The sequence below is a fragment of the Saccopteryx leptura genome, chromosome 2 (assembly GCF_036850995.1).
Source record: "Saccopteryx leptura isolate mSacLep1 chromosome 2, mSacLep1_pri_phased_curated, whole genome shotgun sequence".
NCBI classification, from domain to species: domain Eukaryota; kingdom Metazoa; phylum Chordata; class Mammalia; order Chiroptera; family Emballonuridae; genus Saccopteryx; species Saccopteryx leptura.
In genome coordinates, this window is record NC_089504.1 from 375,425,701 (window position 1) to 375,441,041 (window position 15,341).

Below are 15,341 nucleotides of genomic sequence, written 5' to 3' on the forward strand. Positions count from 1 at the left end.
ACATCGCTGTTGAGTGCAGTGGGTGTGGGAGAAAGGAGTTGGTAATGGAAGATGACGGAGATGTAGACAGGAGCCAGCTTGTAAGGAGCCTTTGTACGCTGTGTCCATGGGGAGCGTGGAGCAGTGAGAGAGTGTAAGCTGGGCGAGACTGATTTTTATTTTCGGCAATTATTTGAACAAACATAAAAATAATGAACTGGAGTCAGGGAGGTAAGTAAAGAGGGTATGATAAAAATCCAGAGTAGAGCATGGGTGTCTGAATTAAGATAGTTAATAATGAAAGGGGGGGTCAGTGGGAGATGGGTAAGTAAAAAATAGTTAATAACATTTTATGTATAAAACAAAAACAAAATTACAAGCTCTGGTGGAATTCAAGTCTCCAGCTGGTCACTTTAGTAGATGTGCTATTTAATCTCTCTGAGCCACATCTAACAGTTATTGTAAAGAGGAAACGATAATGCATGTAAAACGCTAGGCCCCCTGGTTGGGGGCACAGTGGTTAGAGCATCATCCTGGTGAGCCAAAGTCTCTCCTGGTCAGGGCACATGCGAGAAACAGCCAATGAGTGCACAACTAAGTGAAACAACAAGTTGATGCTTCCCTCGCTCTTAAATCAACAGCAAAATTAAAAAGGAAAAACCACTTGGCAGAAGTTCTGGAACACAAAAATCACTATTACATGTTAATAATTATTTAAAACCATATTTAAAAAACAAGATAGTAAAGAAGAAGACAGGTTTGAAAACTGTAAAGGCAAAAAAAAACACACACACAAAAAAAACAAACAACAAGATTTGTTGTTTGAATATGAGAAGTGAGAGAAAGAGAAGAATCAAATGGGACCCTCTTTTTTATTTTAGGAGTATGGGGAGTCAGCCTGGTCACCCTCAGAGTATAGTGGAGACGGGTGAGAGCAGGCTGGAGGGGCAAGATACTACATACAGACTGGTTTCTGTGAAACATACAAAGGAGGCATTAGGTTGTACCTAGAGTTTAGCCGGTCCTCCTGGGGTGGTGATGTGGATGACAGTATCATGATCATAGCTGGTAATTTAAAATGTAAGAGATGGGAGAAGGGACAGATGTCACAGAGAACTGGACCTGGTTCAAGAGTTGAGTCTCCTTCCTCCTATACTTTGTTCTTTCTAACATGTATTGACCATGTGTTAATGTGCTAATAATTCCTCTGTGCATTTGCCAAAACTCTCTCATTAAATTCTCAACCCAAACTATGAGTAATAAAGAAAAAGTTTCCACATTTTACTAATGAAGGAACTGAAGCTCAGTGACTTACTTACGGCTACTTCATTGCTAAGAGAAGTAGTAACTGTAATCAGAATTCAGAAACACAGTTCTTGTCCTGACAGATCATGATTGTCTGGTTTTCAAACATTCCAGTTCATCCCAGACCCAGGTGAGCATGCCTAGGTTTAGATTTTATGTGAAATGAAGAGAGGTAGAAGAAAACATTAATGGTGCAGCTAATGCAAGAGTAAATGAAATCTTTCTTTCCATGCACTCTCACTTTTTTTTTTTTTTTGTATTTTTCTGAAGCTGGAAATGGGGAGAGACAGTCAGACAGACTCCCGCATGCGCCTGCCTGGAATCCACCCGGCACGCCCACCAGGGGCGATGCTCTGCCCCTCTGGGGCGTCGCTCTGCCATGACCAGAGCCACTCTAGCGCCTGGGGCAGAGGCCAAGGAGCCACCCCCAGCGCCCGGGCCATCTTTGCTCCAATGGAGCCTTGGCTGCAGGAGGGGAAGAGAGAGACAGAGAGGAAGGAGGGGGAGGGGGTGCAGAAGCAAATGGGTACTTCTCCTATGTGCCCTGGCCAGGAATCGAACCCGGGTCCCCCGCACGCCAGGCCGACGCTCTACCGCTGAGCCAACCAGCCAGGGCCAACCAACACTCTCACTTTTAATAGATTCGTATGTGGTTGAAAATTTCACCTGTATGGGGTGGAACACTTAGAACCCACAGGAGGATAGGGCCCATGCACATATTTCACAGTATGATTCGGTAGCAAGTAGTTTTGGTGGTGGATAGATTCTGATGGCTACATTTGCAAAGATATATAAATAAAAGAAATATTTAGGCAAGTGGCCGGTTGGCTCAGTGGTAGAGCGTCGGCTTGGCATGTGGAAGTCCCAGGTTCAATTCCCAGTCAGGGCACACAGGAGAAGCGCCCATCTGCTTCTCTACCCTTCCCCCTCTCCTTCTTCTCTGTCTCTCTCTTCCCCTCCTGCAGCCAAGGCTCCATTGAAGCAAACTTGGCCTGGGCGCTGAGGATGGCTCTGTGGCCTCCGGCCTCAGGCACTAGAATGGCTCCAGCCGCAACAGAACAATGCCCCAGATGGGCAGAGCATCGCCCCCTGGTGGGCATGCCGGGTTCATGCAGGAGTCTGTCTGACTGCCTCCCTGCTTCTAACTTCAGGAAAAAAAAATCATTTATTTTTATTTATTATATACAATATTACATTTTTATAATATATGTTATTTTATATAATATTTAATATAATATATAGTATATAATAAACATATAATTGCATATAATAGAGTTTATATGAATACATATATGGAGCCTTGGCTGTGGGAGGGGAAGAGAGAGACAGAGAAGAAGGAGAGGGGGGAGGGGTGGAGAAGCAGATGGGCGCTTCTCCTGTGTGCCCTGGCCGGGAATTGAACCTGGGACTTCCACATGCCAGGCTGACGCTCTACCATTGAGTCAATTGCCCAGGACTGAGATTTGATTTTGTACCATAACTGGGGATGAATTGAAGGAACACAGGTGGATATTAATCTTTTTGCACTCTAAACTATTTTTAGACACCTTTTCAGAAAGATACAGAATTTCTCGTTAGGGCGCACACACACACACACACACGCACATACAGACACGCATGTGCATAGGGTCATATCCTGAGGTTCCAAAACCCCTGGGGTTAGAGTCCTACCATTCTCAGACTAAGCACTCCTGTTCTTAATATAGAAAGTGTCTTCATGGCTAAATTATAGACTGACTGTGTAGACTACTCTGCTTTTCCGAGGCAGAACCAGGTGATTAAGGTGACTTCAATGTAAGTGGACTTCTGACCTCGGGGTAGGTGGGATGGTGTCAGAACCTTAACCCATTAGCAGCCTCTCAAGTTAAAATAAATTTTTAAAATTATTCTGGGCTGCCTGACCTGTGGTGGCGCAGTGGATAAAGCGTCGACCTGGAAATGCTGAGGTCGCCGGTTCGAAACCCTGGGCTTGCCTGGTCAAGGCACATATGGGAGTTGATGCTTCCAGCTCCTCCCCCCTTCTCTCTCTCTCTCTCTCTCTCTCTCTGTCTCTCCCTATCCTCTCTAAAATGAATAAATAAAAAAAAAATTTAAATTATTCTGGGCAAGGAATTTCAGAGCAATTAAGTTCTTCACATTTTTCAGTGCTCAGTACTGGCTTATATCTCGAGACATAGAAAAGAGAAAGCAAACAGCCAAGATACCAAGGTCATGTGACACTGTGGAATTCTATATTTATCCCCTATCAATGTCTTTCAGATCAACTTGCCTGAATTTACAAATCAAAAGCTGTTTTTCTTTTCTTTTTATTTTTTTAGCAGCCATCAGCTGCACTACTGCAAATACCCAGGTTCCAGACATCAAGCTGCAAATTCCAAACATCCAGCTGTTTGCTTTCTGACTTTGACAGCATCACCCATAATAGTGGGTCTGCATGTAAAATGGAGCCAATGGGCCTCACAGAAAGGCACACAACAGAGGATCACACAGTTCTTAGAGCCCAGCCGTCTCCTGGAGCCACATCTGCAAACAAAACCAGCGTCACATCCATAAGGGAAGAGATAGGCTTCAGACACATAGGGCCTGGCTCTGTGGCAGACATTTTCATACAATTACATTTGGGCTGCAGCTCCTCTGTAATACAGAGCTAATGAGTATGCCCAGAAAAGTTCCCCATGGAAAACTTAAGGGAATTTTTTCACTCTATATATGTGTAAAATAATATATTACATTTCAGATATGAATAGTCATACATATACAAGCATTTACATATATAGATTTCCAATTATCAGATGAGTTCTGAGTATGTGCTAGGATCTATGCTAAGTATTTTGCTGTTATCTAGATAGATATGCAATTTATAGTTGGCATGAGTATATAATATTTTTGTTGGATCCTTATGGCTGATCCTTATGGCTTTATAGATTTTTTAAACTACCCAGTCACATTTGCATCATAAGCAAAGAGGACAGTGAGCATCACAGCTGTTTGGGAAACAGTATCTTCCATGCATAGGACATGGTGCAGGAGAACCGTGGGAAGCTTCAGGAGCTGGGAAACAACCAGTCCATAGGTAGCTAACGGAAAGCTGTGAGGCACATTTCCCAGGTAAATGGGGAGTCCATGTGAAATAGATGCAGACCGGAGACTTGGACATAGGTAATGGCATGGGGACATCACCACTGTAGTACACTCTATGACTTTACCTCCTGGCTCACTAGTAACTGACACTAACATGTTTAAGGGAAGTTCCATTTACATAAAAGAAGTCTGCTATTTAGAACAATTTAGCCAGTCCCGTTCCTCAAAGATGGGACCTAGCTTCAATAACAAAAATAATTTTTCTTATTTTTAGCGAGCGCAAGAGAGTGACAGACAGGAAGGGAGAGAGATGAGAAGTATCAACTCTTCCTTGTGGTACCTCAGTTGTTCATTGATTGCTTTCTCATATGTGCTTTGACCAGAGGGTTCCAGCTGAGCCAGTGATCCCTCATTTAAACCAGCAACCTTTAGACTCAAGCCGGCAACCATGGAGTCATGTCAGTAATCCCACACTCAAGCCAGAGACCCCATGCTCAAGCTGGCAAGACTGGGGTTTTGAACCTGAGTCCTCAGCATCCCAGGCCGATGTTCTATCCACTGCACCACCACCTGATCAGGCCCAAAAGTAATTTTCTCATTGACTGTTTGAAGGTGTACCTCAGTTCTATAACATGCAAAAGCAATTTGGGCCCTCCAGAACATTTTTCTGAAAGAGATAATTTTGTTTATTTTGGAGAGATCGTCAGACTCTCCTTTCTGTATCCAAAGGAATCGTCAAGGAGAAACTATATAAAATGTATGTACATCCTTTTATTTTTAGTTGTGAAATTAGAAACATTTTTCAAGCCCTCAACAAGTCTCATAAGGGCTATGTAGCTCTACAGACTTTCTTAGAAGAAATCATCCTGAGGTACTATGTCCCTTGTAAATCAAATCCTAGTTTAAGTGAATGTAGTAGAACTTTCTAAAAGGTCTGTGGTGAATTCTGTGTAAAGTTTACTACGAGGAAATTCCTACTAGAAAAGCACAGCTCTGGTTATTTTTTCATTTCTGCATTTAGCTTCTTCTTGTATCAAGGATCTTGTATATTAAAATGCTCTTAAACCAAACTGAATTGTGATATCAGTGAGAATAATGGTCACGATAGCTACCATTTGTTAAGCGCTTACTATGTTCAAAGTACTTGACACATATACGGTTAATACTCAAAGAAACCTATGAGGTTGTCTTATTTCCCCACTTAACAGAAGAGGAGTCTGAAGCATGGAAAAGTGAACTGTCAGCTAGTGAGTTCTCCAGGGTCCCGTGTGAGGGCATTAGACTCCCCACCATCCCATCGTGCAGCCTGGGACAAAGGTGCACAGCCAGTTTGCTCCAGCCTCATATCAGACCCCAGAAGGTATTCTATGTAGATTTCATGGTTGGAAAGGCTTTTTAACATTGATAGTCTCACTCTGTTGCAGCAGATATTGCTGTCTGGATTCCGTGTGTAGCCCGCATGTTTCCAGCCTGATCCAGCAGGCCAAGGTTGGCATCAATGTCATGTTCATGTGACTCCTACCCATCTGTATCTCTGTAGTCTGCAGCTTTACCTCAGTGTTTCCTCTGTTCAGTTCTTGGAGTCCCGACCATTTGCTCAAGTACAAATGTTCTCATGTTCTTCCCCTCAGCCCACTCTATAAAGCCCCTCACCTTTGCTTCAGCTGGCACGGTGAGAATGAGGTTCCCTCACCTTTGCTTCTGCTGGCGCGGTGAGAATGAGGTTCTGTTCTAAATGGCTGCCTGCTGGGCGTGCGTGGTTCTGGGCTGCCCTGAGTCGTCAGGTGGCCAGGGAAGTGGAAGAACTTCCCCAAATCGCCAGCAGGTGTTGACACGATCTCACAGAGACACCGCCTACCTCTACCATCTTTCAGAAACATATCTCCTGTCGTTGCTGGCCCTAATCACTTTCTTCAGCAGACAACAAAGCCAGTCGTGCAGAGGCTGGTGTTGAAAAACAGTGAATACACCTCTATCGTGCTCTTTTTGGGTTGTTTTTGTCCAGCCCACCTTCCAGCATTTGAACAAAACCATGTCTTTCACCAAGAAACACAAAACCTCCTATGCTACTTAACTCATAATAAAGACACCTGGATGGACAATAGCTGACCTGTCCTATAAATGGCCGTCCCTGAAGCCCAATCTGAGCTTGAACAGGAATATTGTGATCTAACCAAGAGGCTTTGGGGGCAGTGGTGAGAGTCCTAGTCACAGTATTTGAACTATATTTTAAGAATAATTCATGTCAACTCTCAGATTCTGGGATTCTGTTCTGGGTTGTTGGTTTTTTTTTTTGTTTTTTTTTTTTTTCGTTTCTGAGGTCCAATGATTTTTATCTCAGCTGGTATAAATGCCATAAAAATATTAAGCAAGGACACAGCTGTGTCCTCTCCTCTCCAATAGCTACAGCTGTTCTCCTGATAAGCTTATTCTTGTGTGCGATAAAAATGATTATTGTGGCTATTATTATTTTTTCAGTTATAAAGGCTTTTAATGCCCAAACTATGAACTCAGGAATTTGGGATTTTCTTTTCCAAATGGGTATTACTTACACAGGGCAGTTTTATCCATTATTGAGGGAAACTGCTGAGCTCAACCCATTGGGCAATGTGAAACTCCTTTGGGCATTAGAGGCAGATGTAATCACGTTTCCAACCTGCTTCATTTCACTGCTTGAGTTGTCAGATTCCACTTAATGAAATAGCTGTGTTCCTGAAAAGTTGGCTGTAGAACAAATTCTGTTAAATACATCATACTTCCTCATTGATCTTCATTTTTAAATTAAGGATGCATTCCCCTGAGGAAATAATTGGCCCCAAGACTAATATAAATTACACTAAACACTCAATAAACCTATTTAAATCACATATTTAAAGAAAGTCTGTTCTGTTAGAACATTAATAGTGATGGTATTTTTTAATGGCAGGAAATACAAATACTGTGCTGAGAACGATTACCAGCAGGGCTGCTGTTTTGGGAATAGAGCCACAGGAGGATTAGGTGAGCAGCGGGGAGTCCCTGAATCTTTATTTATTTATTTTTAATTGAGTAGTTCTGAGTCAAGTCATCAGTTTGTTAATAAGAATTTAACAAATTTCGAATTATGTAAACTATTTCCCTAGGTGTCTTGAGAAGCAGGATGTTCAAGACTCAGTCTCTGCTGTCGGTTTCAATTGCATTGGAAAGTAAGACCAGTGAATGTAGTGAAAAACAACCATTAGAAAATGCTACTATAGTTGGAGAAGCTGTTGATTGGACATCAAGAGAGCTAGTGTGCTCTAGCATGAAACAGACGTGGACTCCTATAAACTATAGTTTCTCACATGAAATATACAAGGATTTAGAAAAATCACTAATCCCCTAACTTGAGTATATGTGAGAATTTCTTGGTAAAATTATTCAAACTCCTCATCCTAGGACATTCTGACTTAGTAGGTATCATGTGATCTAGAAATCTATATTTAAATAACTATTCTAGGAAACTCCACCGAAGTCAGACTTTGTGCTAGTATAACAACAATGAGATTAAATAACCACTAATCACCCTTTAAGCTCTTTAATTTTTTATGATTCTAAAGACTAGGTGAACTCTAGATGAAATAGATGAAACTCCACATTCAGGATAGTCACAGGCACTGAAAATTAGGAGATAGATGGGGTGTATCAGTTTTCTAGGCTCCCACAACAAAGTAACAAAAAGGAAGTGGCTTAAACAACAGAATGTATTGTCTCACAGTTCTGGAAGCCAGAAGTCCAAATTCAAGGTGTCAGGTGATCTGTATTCTCTCTTACTTTGTCTCTTGTAGCTTCTGGTGTTGACCAGCCATCCTGGGCTTTCCTTGGCTGATGGAGGCATCACTGCATTTGATGGCCCTCTGCTCCCTGTGTGTCCTCATGTCATCTTCTCTGTGCATGTCTGTCTGTGTCCAATCTCTCTTTTTTACAAGGACACCAGTCACATTGGATTAGGGCTAACAGTAGTATCTCGTTTTGATTACTGTTGTAAAGACTTTATTTCCACATATGGTCATATTCTGAGGTGCTGATGGTTAGGACCTCTGCATATTTTTTTCTGGGGGGGGGGGATGACACAATTCAACTCATAACAGAAACAATTTGAAATTGAAAGCCAGGTGTTTTTTGTTTAGGATGACTAAAAGGACATAACTTTCTAAGTGAGAGAAATAATTTGTGAAGAAAAGAATAATGGTGTTCATCCAAGATGAAAAATAATATGCCCTGATGGGACTGCAGATTGGCGCAGGTATTGTGGCAAATACGTTGTACGGAGGTTCCTCGGAAATTTAAAGATAGAGTGACCATATGATACAGCAGTTCCACTTCTGGGTACCTATCCAAATAATATGAAAACATAAATTCAAAAGATATCTGTTTATGTGTATTGAGCATAATTTACAGTAGTCAAGATAGGAAAGCAACCGAAATGTCTCAGTGTCCATCAATCGATGAGTGGATAAAGATATGAGATGTGTGTGTGCGTGCATGTGTGTGTGTGTGTGTGTGTGTGTGTGTGTGTGTGTGTGTGAATGTTACTCAGGCATGAAAAAGAATTAAATATTTTCATTTGAGACAATGGAGATAGATCTAGAGAGTATTATGCTAAGTGAAATAAGTCAGACAGAAAAGGAAAAGTACCATGTGATCTCACTTATAATGGAGAACCTTAAAAATAAACAAATGAACAAAATAAAACAGAAGTAGATGCATAGATATAGAGAACAAACTGGTGGTGGCCAGAGGGGAAGGGGTCAGGGAGATGGACACAAAAGACGAGGAAGACTAGGAGTAACAAATTTTCAGTTACAGAATATGGCGTACAAAATAAATACAGTGTACAGAGATATGTTGTAGAATTAGGTATGTGAAACCTGTATAATTTTATTAACCAGTGTCACCCCAATAAATTTAATTTAAAAAATTTATAAGTCAGGGTGATATAATGTACAACGTAAGAAATATAGTCAGTAATAATATAATCACTTTGTATGGTACCAAACGGGCACTAGATTTATGGGGATCACCTTCTTTACGTATATAATGTCAAATAACTATGTTATACACTTAAAACTAATATAATATTGCATATTAACTATATTAAGAAAATAAATTTAAAACTAAAAAGAAATAAAAGAGCAGTTCCACTTTTTAAAGAGTTGTGGTAGTGTCATTGGGGATAATACTGATAATAATAGCTAACACCTATCACAATCATACCACGTGTCTTTTACTGTACTAACTGTGTTCCACGTGCATCCTATTCTTGAAGCAACCCTCCAAGTGGTCATATTACCATGAGTTGTAGGGACGAAGAAATTGGGACACAGAGGTGTTAGGTAAGTTAACACATCCTGAAACTTAAAGGTGGAAGATAGTGTTTGTCTGATCCCAAGTTCTGCTTTTTACCATGATGGTCTGTTGCCTTCCTTAATGGCACAATTGTGAGTCAATCTTGGATGAGTAGATGGGGGCTACTTTAGGAAGGGCTTTGATAAGGATGTGGAGTTTGTATTTGATGTTACAGAAAATATGGAAGCATTTTTAGCATCGAAAGAGGTGTGACATAAAGGTATTTTAGGAAACAAATGTGTCATTTTCACCTAAAGATGCATTTTCTTTAGAAAAGACTTATAAGTGAGAAGCTATTGACAAGGAAGAGTTTCTTTTCATAGGGTTTTATCAAGTGATTTGCTTCTTCCCCACTGGTATCTCTTAACCAAGAATTTCCTTTATCACTTTAAAGAGTGTGCCCTGATGATCTTTTTTCTTATAATATTTTATAAACTCTTCAAAGGAATGACAAAGCATTGATCACTTCATAGCCAGGGCACAAATGGTATTAAAGGAAGACTTGCCTCTCACCAGTTTAGTATTTCTTTTTCTTTTTGTTTATTTGTCTGTCTTAGGCAGCGCTTATAGGAATCTCATTTCTGGTGGTTCAAAGTCTGATTTGCTATGTATATGCTGATTATTTTTCTCTCTGGTTTTACTATCCATGCTTTTAGTAGAGAAAAGTATGAGGAGAGAGGTGAAAATAATGGCAAGGAAATCTAAAATATATAAAGCATTTTACTATATGCAAATTACTTTCACATGCCTTATCCAGTTGAATCAGAGTGTACATATAATTGGTGAGTAATGAAGTCATTATGGTTGCTTTAATAATTCTACACTTGGTCCAGGGAACACATCCCAGTAAAATTGTTTTTTTGCAGAATGATTTCAGTGTAAATTCTCTCTCTCTGGTAATACAAATCTGGATGGGTGGGGAACACATGCCTTCCCTAGATCTTAAGCTCTCTAACCTCCTTTCTTACATAAGAGTGCCTGAGATTGATGTATAAACAGACTCATGTCTTCACCAAAAACGTGATGGCTTCTTGATTGTGGTAACGCCGATATTTGTGAACTTGCATTTTAGTCCATGACCGCAGCTCCCCTTCCCCATTACTTGTTCCTTCATTTGAATGTCCTTCTGACAAATTCATCCAAACCGCGTCCCTGCGAATCTTACTCTGGTCACACAGGAACATATTTGGATGGCTTGACTGAAACAGATGTTTGGTCTCCAGTTGGAGATTAGAACAGGAGAACCCTGTGTCGTGCTGTTTCCTTGCTTTGACGATGTCATGTATAGCCTTCCAGAAGATCTAAGATCCTACCAGTCACTGCTCACACACTGGAGCACAGTCCAGAAACAGCTGTCCAGAACTAATTTATTTCCTCATGCTACGGCACTGTTAATTTATAAATTACACTAGTAATTCAAGCTATTATTAATTTCAGATGGTGTAAGGCAATCCTAATTAAAATATGACATCAATTGCCACACATATGTACCAAGGACTACCATTTAAAATTAATGGGAATATTAAGTGTGACACTGGTCTGCGAGATGCTTTGCACAGTAATTACAGCATTCTAGCAGGGCAAGATCTGACAAATGTAGGCTTGAATCTGATAGCGTATAAACAACAACAATATAAAGGGAATCACACATTCTTCATTGGAACCTTTTCTCCTCATTTTCTTCATCCTTCCTCAAATCAAGGTTAGTACAATACTTTTTTCCAATGATGCTTAGAAAACTGCAATAAAAAATACTACTATGACAATTAGAAGTTTCTTTCTGATTGGGACTGAGTTCTTACAGGTTAATTGTGATTGTCCTCACCACATCCTGGACTTTTGGGTCCTCTTTTACTTATTAACATATTTTTGGTTCTCCTGTGAATCCATAACTGTTGTTTGCTTGCCTTAGTAGATATAGGCTGTTCTTTTGCTCTTTTGTAGGTAGTAGAGCAAGAGTTCCTGCACATATACAGTGCGGGTCTCCTATGGCATGAAGACACAGGAGGAAATGCCCAGTTTGAGCCTATCACTGGATGGTGGCCAGAGTTATCATGCCCTAGAGTGATGGCAGAGCTGGGAAGGTAGTGGCCCCTTTTTACAGAATAGCTGTGCTGTTATTGTTGTCATTGTTATTACTACTATTGTTATCTTGACAAAAATGGTGGCATTGATGTCCCATAACAAATACAACTATAACTTGCAGAGCACGTGTTTCAATTCTTTGTCTCATATTAGTTTCCCACTGCTGTTGTTTCCATGCTTTGGGACAGCAGATTTGCGTGGCATTATGGCATGGTTCTATCACCTGGCGAGAAATCCGCCTTTCTTGTTTTCCTGCCCATGTGGAGCCCCTTGTGTTAACAGAGCTTTGTGCTATTGGAGTCTGTGCCTCGGGCATGTTACAGGAGTACTGAGTCGGGCACAGGGGTGCAGCATGTGAAAGTTTCCGAAGGGCTTTCATGTAGATGCATTTTTTCTTTTGTTGCTCCAAACAACCCTTTCAGGAATAGAGATTGTGTGTATATTATGCCTGGGGAAATGCCTCTCAGTCGCTAGTGACAGTCTCAGCTAGTGCTTGTGGCCCCATGATCACTATGAATAGCACCCTCTTATATTCTTAAAAATGTCCCAGTTTTGATGACAAATGTATCATCATGCTGAGTACTTCATTTAACAGGAGGCAAGATACTGTCCCAGGATGTAAGCAGTTATGTTTTTTTCTTCATTATCTCTCCACAAAGAGACTGGAGCTCAAGGTGACAATGGAAGAAAACCTAGAAACCCATTTTTAATATCATGGTATTCCCATCATCCATCAATGAGAAGTCTAATAGGCAGAGGATTATTATTACAGTTGTCCCTTGCCATATCATGGTTCACTTTTCACAGTCTCACTGTATTATGGATTTTTAAATTGTATATATCTAATTTTGTATCATGGATTTTTTGCTATATCGCAGGATTTTGCAGTATATAGGTATTTTTATATATTTATTATTTTAATTATTTTTATAGCAAAATAAGTGTGGGAAAGGTTAATAACAGTGGGGGAAAGGTTTATAAAAATGTGAGGAGGGTTTATAAAGCCTTAAAAATGTATATAAATAATAAAATAAATATAAGGTCCTCTACTTTGCAGATTTTCGCCTATCGTGGTGGGTTCTGAAACTTAACCGCTGCAATAGATGAGGGACCACTGTTTTATTCGTAACTGGTGAAATCAGAAACAGACTCCAAGGATGATAGATGACAGAGGAAGAGTCATAGCAGTGTCTTCCTGTTCTTGACTTTTACCATGTTTGCAGTGAGAGTATAGAGTCCCCGTTATTGCTTTATTGTCAGGATCCCAACAGCTCTAGCAGATCCAAGTTTAGAAAATTTATTATTGTTTCTCAATTGAGTGTCTAAGTGGAAAAGCAGAGATTAAAGTGTATGCGATTGTTTTCACTGCCTTTTGTAATGTGTGTTTGTGTGTGCGTGTGTGTATGTAACTGCTATTGTGGTACTTTTCACTGATTCATGGTCTGGGATGCAGTCATTAGCTTTACACTTTAAGGTTCAGTCTAACTGACTGACACCCAGAGATCAGAAAGAATTAATATTCATTCATTCAAGGTGCCTAACTAGGGTCCCAGAGCCTGACTGCTTGGTAAGATGGGGGCAGTGTTCACGTCAAAACTATTAATTACTTCTTGAGGGCCAGTAATTCTCTAGGCATTTTGTTTAGTCCAGGTAGGAACATGCAAGCATCTCAGCGAGCCCATTGATGAACTAAGGACGTGGTGGTGGGGGGGATGGTGGAAGAGGAGGTTGTGTGACTCAGCACAGTTCTTAAGAATCTGATCTTAGAAGTGGCAGACATAACCATTTCATATTTGGTTTTCTAAGAGCCTACCTTTGGTGTTTTTTCTCCTATTTTATCACACCTCCCCTGGCAGCTGTGGGCTTTGTGAGCGAAGACGAATACTTGGAAATCCAGGGCATCACGAGAGAGCAGTCTGGAGACTACGAGTGCAGTGCCTCCAACGACGTGGCCGCACCAGTGGTGCGGAGAGTAAAGGTCACCGTCAACTGTAAGTGGTGCCACAAACCCCCACCCTGTACATGGCGAGGCTGGCTGCTGTCATGGCCGTGGAAGAGAGCCGCGTTACAGAGCCAGCTGCTGACTCATGATGGGAACCGATCTCTTGTCATTGTCCATTCTCTCCTTTCAAGAACAACAATTCCAAGCTCTAATTTGAAAAAATAATTGTAGCTGAAAGTCATTTAATATAATCCCAAACTCGACTTGTCTTCCCAGAAGATTGATTAATGGCATTCAATGCATAATTTATATATGCATGTCTTTGAATCCCAGTTCCAAGCTTCTCACTCTCTAGATCAGTAATCTCCATAATGGAGGTGAAGGGGAGTCAAAACTAACAGGTCTATGAAGGAAATATTATAATTTCTATTTAAGGTATATCTCATCTTCTTACAATTAGGTATGTTGATGTACATATACATTTATAATTTAAGTTTAAATGATCATACACATATTAGAGGGTATATGGAAAAACCTGATTTTTGACTAACAGAACTACAGAGCTGGGTCGCTCATTCTCCTGTCAGCCATGCAGATTCTCTGTGACATTGATACTCCTCAATCCTCTCACCGTTTCCCCACTTGGTTCCTCATTATGTGCACGGACTCAGTTCTCTATGACTTTCTCAAAGTTTTCTCTGCTGTGCCCATCCCAGGAACTCTTAAGACAGAATAGATCCCAAGAACTAAACCAGCAAACGCAAAGCCTTTCTCCTTCAAAATTTGGGTGGGTGGAGATACAAGAAAAACATTCTTTCCTTTACTTTCTTTACTCTGACATTTTGACTTCTGTTATCATTTGAACCTAATTAATACAAAGCACTTTAAGAAGCAAAAAATAGGTATAACAATGCTACCATTTCTTATATCCTACCACAATTTTTTAAAGGGACTTAAATGGCTTATAGTTCATAAAGATGAACTGAAGGCATAAGGAAATAAAAACAAAAGGGAAACATATGTAGAAAAATATGTGAGATCTAAGGGTAAATTAGCATGTGAAATGCATACTACAAGTGGTTAGATGCGGATTCTGGACTTGGTTTTGAGTTGCCGAAGCAAAGAGAGAAAACATCATCTGTTTTTTGAAGTTTAGGTCCATAAGATAAAAGCCAACCAATTGCTTGGAAGACACAGTGCTTTTCCTAGTACTGAGACCCAGGAGAATTTGGTCTTTAGGATCTCCACAAATAGAGCACTTTGAAATGCAGTCAAAAACATTACACACAACATTTTTGTATTAGGTAGGATGGCACATTTGCTAGGGCTGTTTTCCATAATGCACTTCGCTGCAAACTGTTGGAGTTGTCAAGCATTGTTAGGTAAAAACTTCAAATGAGTGTGGACCAAGTATATAGATCTAATTGGGTCTGGCTTGATTCAGGAGTCCATTTTAGAATACCTGGAAGAATGACTGATCTGTAAACCCTTCAGGCAATTTTCTATGAATATTATTTCTTGCAACTGAGCTTTTCATGGGAATTGAATAGTATGAGGTTATATACTCTCGCAAGAACCTAGT

General features: G+C 40.4%; 1 protein-coding gene across 6 annotated transcripts in view; it reads left to right on the forward strand.

Annotated features, from left to right (window-relative positions):
* NTM (neurotrimin) overlaps positions 1-15,341 on the forward strand; it is a 1,039,948-nt gene that overhangs the window by 1,003,462 nt on the left and 21,145 nt on the right. For all 6 annotated transcript variants that reach the window (XM_066365253.1, XM_066365257.1, XM_066365258.1 and 3 more), the window contains one exon: positions 13,674-13,808. In XM_066365253.1, the coding sequence (XP_066221350.1) occupies positions 13,674-13,808 (135 nt within the window). The remainder of the gene's footprint in view (positions 1-13,673; positions 13,809-15,341) is intronic.